At 38.5% G+C, this 6116-nt stretch overlaps 1 protein-coding gene across 1 annotated transcript in view; it reads right to left on the bottom strand.

Moving 5' to 3' along the window:
* LOC109956638 (E3 ubiquitin-protein ligase KCMF1-like) overlaps positions 1–6116 on the bottom strand; it is a 15040-nt gene that overhangs the window by 4957 nt on the left and 3967 nt on the right. Inside the window, exons 2-4 of the mRNA XM_020593932.1 lie at positions 4862–5029; positions 2368–2507; positions 750–851 (exon numbers count right to left, since the gene is read on the bottom strand). Coding sequence (XP_020449588.1) covers positions 750–851; positions 2368–2507; positions 4862–5029 — 410 coding nt within the window. The remainder of the gene's footprint in view (positions 1–749; positions 852–2367; positions 2508–4861; positions 5030–6116) is intronic.

Genomic DNA, 6116 nt, shown 5'->3' with positions numbered 1-6116 from the left:
GTTCAATCAGTATAATCAAACACAGCTGGACTCAAATGAAGGTGTAGAACCATCTCAGGGATGATCAGCAGAAATGGACAGCACCTAAGTTAAATATATGAGTGTCACAGCAAAGGGTCTGAATACTTATGACCATGTGATATTTCAGTTTTTCTTTTTTAATCTGCAAAAATGTCAAAAATTCTGTGTTTTTCTGTCAATATGGGGTGCTGTGTGTACATTAATGAGGAAAAAAATGAACTTAAATGATTTTAGCATATGGCTGCAATATAACAAAGAGTGAAAAATTTAAGGGGGTCTGAATACTTTCCGTACCCACTGTAAATGACAAACTTCAGCTGAGCCTCAAGTTCTACAGAGATTCCAAAATAATTAACAGATAAGATGAGCCTGTCCTCAGCTTTAAGATAACTGTCCTCTGCTTTAGGCACTGTCTTTCCTATTGGGTTGATTCAATCTACATCACACATGAATGTGTGGTTTCAGTTTGCAGTCCTCACATTCAAGGAAAACATTCCTCCTCCTTTCCCTTGACACCAGTCCCTCAATTATATCACAGTGACATGAGACATATTTAGTTTTAAACAAAAACTGTATCACTTCATTTACTTAGCATAACTACCCGAGTAGGTTCCACACAGAAACCTTGAAATATCTGCTTCTGTGACTGATGCACAAATTCTTTTTTTTACAGTCACTATTGTTCTTGTCATGTCTGTGGAGGCGGGACTTCTATTTGAAAAGGATATCAAGTCTCTTGGTGCTCTGTGTTCAAGTGTGAGATGAGCAGCAAAGTCATCTGTCACATGATTTGGGTCGCCACCTGGCAGTGCTGCACATATGGGGCAGATCTAAAGGATAGGAAGAGAGAGTGTACACATCAATATCAGCACACATTTGACATCCACCAGTTGGCCCAGAGTCCTCTTGAGCAAACAGACTGGTAAATATCTCCTGTGCAACTGCCGCATTTAAACCTGAAGAGAAAAAGCTGCAGCTCTATGCTGAGCATGTTATAACGACAACAACCAGGATGAGAATGCACAAATTGACTTGGACAGTTTGAGTTAATTTACTGGTTAGTAAGCTGACAAACTAAATGACATGAGCTGTGCTGCTGTACCATTTGGTTTTGGGTTTGTTGTTGGAAAATCAAAGTTACTTTTTTTGAAAACATCCTTTTTCAATTCAAAGAACAATAATTTATTGCCATAAAGGCCAGCACAAATTATTAGTATAACGTAACAAACCAAAACAATACTTCATGACCTACAAGGTCATTTTCACACATTAAGACAATAAGTGGCTGCCCTGACCATCATTTTCTCACCAACCGACAACACCTTACCTACACTGCTTCAGGTCAGCTACGAGTTATGACTAGGGGTGTGATGAGATCTCGCAATATTAAAATGTGGCTGCTATCTTAAAGTAAGAAGTTCAAATCAACAGCGGTAATTATACTTGACATATTAAAATCAGTGACATGTCAAAACGTGTTTTGCAACCTTATGACTGTCTCTCAAATATCGTCACTTTGAAAAAATTTGGTACCAAGCTAATGAGTTAAATTAGCCATCAACAACAACAGAACAGAGAAATGGTTTGCAATGCTGTACAAGTCATTAAAAGTCATAATTTGCTGAGAAATCCCACTGTTCCCTCTAGAAAACAGTGGATCTGAATCAACTGTTAGGAACTATTTGAAGCTACATGAATCAGGTGACCTGCTGCCGTTTTTTGACCCCTCAGTGTTGCAACTCTTCTATCTTAAAGGCTCTGTTCACACTGTGGAAATAGATTTGGCCTTGACTAAGCAAAAACAATTTCAAAATGGACCACAAAGGCAGACAACTCCATTCACGCATCATCATAATGATCTGGACCTCTCTCATCAAGTTTGAATAATCTGCAGTTGATTCATATTTGCTTTTAAAATGAAAATTAGAAGCTGTGTGGAAGAATTGCAAAATCTAAAATATCATGCACTGGACAAAGGTCAGCTGGCATGCAAAGTGTATAGTACATGGCCTCATAGGTTCATGAAAGTATTTCTCAGCAGTTAAACACTGTTTCCTGCTGTCAAAAAGAAAAACTAAGTAGCTACAGTCTACCTGACTTCACTTGGATTGTGACATTATGAAACAAGACAATAAATAAGGTGTTAACAGCACACTATCAGCACCAACAGTGCTCAATTTGAAAGACGTTCTCAGACAATGAATCAATTTACTCAACTGAGAAAAATTTCTAAGGTGTGCTGAGAAAATGAACACAAACAAAAATATTTCCAGGTGTTAAGATCTGTACAAACATTTCATCAAGGTCTAACAGATGTACTGTGTATGTAATTCAGCATCAACTAACCACTTCTGTGGAGGTCTCTGTGTGCTCTGCAGCCACGTGCTCCTGCAAGGAGATTTCTGTGTAGCCCATCCTGCCACAGTAGGGACATGTGAAGGCCTGGGGCTGATCCACTGAGAACGCTTCTCCACCGTAGTACAGGTCTGGAGAGGAATTGAGATTGACATGGCATTCGGTGTTTTAATATGTTTTAACCCACTGCAGTGTTACTCACATGATAGAAAAATCACAAACTCAAGAGTGTGGACACTGGTGAAAAGTGTCCGACAATAATAGATGGTTAAATCTTCAAAATGCATATTTTACCAGGATGTAACTGCATATAAAGTTACATTAAAGACTGTTTGGACAAGATTAATTATTAAATGAGGTCAGTTCAGACAAGTTAAGTTGATGAGATGCTTCCCCATTAACCACAGTAATGTTTATCTTTGTCACGTTACAGGAAACAATTCCTAGCCTATGCACATAAACTACTGCCTGCAGCCACAGCTAACCTATTCCAGCAGTCTATTTAATGACAGTGTAGCATCTTGCTTTTCTGACAGCATTACCTAAAACTGCATTAAGTGTGTGTTTTATAACCACCTGGAGTTGTCCAAAGCAAATGCCAACACTAACACTGTAGTGTTCATAACCATGTTAACCGATACAGAGCACCAGCATTAGTCTCTGTCCACCTGATAAACTATGTGGAATTTTCACTTTCCTACAAGCTATGTTTTCATGTCTTTCAACTTTTGGGGGAACTTCCTTGTTCTTTAGTTGATAATAGCACCGCTATGACCACCAACTAGCCACCACCTTCGTCTGGCTGCAATCTCTTTCAGCTTTTGGGGGAACTTCCTAGTTCTTTAGTTGATAATAGCACCACTATGACCACCATCTAGCCACCACCTTCGTCTGGCTGCAATCTGGTGCTGGGCAGGTAAGGCTTTAAATGCTGATGACAGCTGAGAGACCAAACCAAACAAGTACCACTTGCAGGTCATAAAAACTGAAACAGAAAGAATGAATTCCACAGAGCTGAGTGAGTCTGCAGAGTCTGACGATAACTGTCGGTTTGTCAGTATGAGTGAGCCATTTCCACATTACACATCATCACTGTTACTATTATGACACTGATTAATGCACCTTTAAAGAAATGCTACTGCATATAAAAGCACCTAGCTTGTATAAAAAGCACAACTACAGCAAAAAAAAAAACAGCAGCAGCAACAGCAAAAACCTGCCAGTTGGGAATATTACAAGAGTCCATTTAAAAGAGAAAAAAAAATAAAAAAAATCTAGCATTTGGCTCTCGTGACCGCTTTGTGTCATTCCCTTCCATCAAAACACTAACAATTTGTTCGATTCTACCATTAAAATTAGGTGCATTTGTATCTAAATAAAAGAAAACCACAATAAAACTGTTGGTTCAGTTGGTGGAACACACAAAAAAACAGCCATAAAAATGAGGACTTGTATGTCAGCTTGCACCTTCTGCTGTATTCTCTGCAACAGTTTATTTTTTCCAGCAGATTGCATTTCCAATGTGTGAAAGGCTGAATACAAACATATTTCACAGCACCAATGCATAAAAGAAATGGCTGAAGCAGTCACTGAAAAGCAGACAAACTATGTGCATTCAATCAAAATAAAAATCTAAATCTTATTACTATTCTAAATTTCATAGCACATTTTTAGTAACTGAACTTACCACTATGGTCCAACTAGGATTGGACTATTTCTGTCCTGATCATCGCTACAGCAAAATGTTTTATGTACAGATTATACAAAGCCAAAAGCCACTCAAAACCTCCTCAGGCTGTCTGGGTCAGTGAATCACCGCTAAACCATTTGGGAGCAGCCTTCCTGTCTGAAAGCAAACGGCAGTGCCAGCACAAGATAACCTCAACTGAAACAGTTTTAATTCTCCAGGCTCATTAAACACACTGATGGGAGGGTTCCAGAGATTCCAGCATTAAGGCTTTATCTTGTTGATTATAACATGACAAGAAATCCCAGTTCTGGGCATCTGTGCCATATTTACATACACTGTAAAAGAAAACACTAAGTTTGAAAATACCATTTGTTTACAAAGCTATTTATTCTTTGTTTCTGGCATACTGTGCCACGACAATCTTGCAACTGGTCAATCACATGCACACACATACACAACCTCTCTTGCAGATAAAGTCATAATGTTTGCTGAGAGTTCAATGTTGATACTCAGCTTAAAATAATGTCCGACTCACAAGTGACACAGGTGATAAACTGTGAGTTAATTTTAGAGCTGAAATGTAGAGATGCAGCAAATGTTCATACACTGTGCTCAACATCTGTATTGGCTTGCCTGGTTGTCAGCTGATTATCACCATCTGCCAAGGTAAAGTGCTACGAAACATTATTAGTCACAACAACAGACCGCTCATATGGCTCAATTCACACATATTTTCACAACCTGGACAGGCACTCTGCTCATAATTAGCCTGATGTGAATATCACCTCTACTTACCAAAGTCAACGCGAGTTAATATACACTGCATGGGATGCTCTGTGGTGTGTCTAGTCGTGGTTGCACCGCTCTCATAGCACGATGCGCACAGATCGTAGTCGTAGCAAATTAAACATTTGTATCGCCGACCTCTGAAGTTGCCTTTTAAACATGCATCACAGCTCACGCCTGAAAGAAGAGGGAGATAAAACATGACAAGGAAAAGGAAAGGTTAGATGCTGATAATGCACAGTTAATAACAGTGTTTCATCATTTTGGAAGAATCATTTTATCAAAAACATGTAGATCATATAAAAATACAATTGATATTTAATATTTGTTCTTATTAAGCATTACATTAGATGTTCAAACTGGAATTACCTTAGTCAAATCAAAATGAACTGAGAAGTATACTTGTATTCAGTTAATTACAAAGAATACAAATTTCATACTTTGTTTAATGCAAAAAACTTCAGAGCATGTCTATTTAAAAAGTAAAGTATTATACAACATTTTTAACAGAGTGGTAACTACATGCTTGTAAATACAAAGATATATGATGGTGAAAAGTAGCATTTTCATTGGAAGATTACAGAGTCAGATTTAGGTTTCTTGCTATAGACTAAAAAAATGCTGCAAATGCCCTGGATTTTTCCATTTTGAGCTAGTTTCTCCACATTTTTGTGTTTGAGACATCCCTGATAACTGAAGGATAATAAAGTTCCACAAAAGGAATTAAGCAAAGAACCTTGAAAATATAATGCAATCTGACAAGACTGTCCTGCAATAAACGTTACATCTGTATACAGTAAAGTTTTAATGCAGACTATGACAAAAGTTGATTCAACCCCTTGTGATGTTGTGCTAGTGTACTAAACTGCATGATATTCTCAAATGTTTCCATTTTGTGGCACTTGATGTACTTAAGCATTTTGTAGGTTTGGTAGTATATTTGCTTTATTGAGGTTTTGGGAGGAGGCATAGTGATGCAGTGGTTAGCACTGTCACCTGAGTTCAAACCTAGAGGCAAACCAGTGCCTTTCTGTGCGAAATTTGGCATGTTCTCCCCATGTTTGCAAAGAATTTCTCCAGTCAGGTTGACGACCAACACTAAACTGAAAGGTTGTCTGTCTCTATGTGTCAGTTCTGTGAGAAAATGGCAACCTCTCCAGGGTGTACCCCACCTCTCATCCAATGTCAGATGTAACTGGCTCCCGTCCCCCTGCAACCCTCTACAGGACAAATGGCATAGATCAGGGGTGCCCAAAGTGGGGCC

Source organism: Monopterus albus, unplaced genomic scaffold (genome assembly GCF_001952655.1).
Source record: "Monopterus albus unplaced genomic scaffold, M_albus_1.0 scaffold20.1, whole genome shotgun sequence".
In the NCBI taxonomy this organism is placed as follows: Eukaryota; Metazoa; Chordata; class Actinopteri; order Synbranchiformes; family Synbranchidae; genus Monopterus; species Monopterus albus.
The sequence above is the reverse complement of the archived record's forward strand: the minus strand, read 5'-3'. Positions and strand labels throughout refer to the sequence as shown.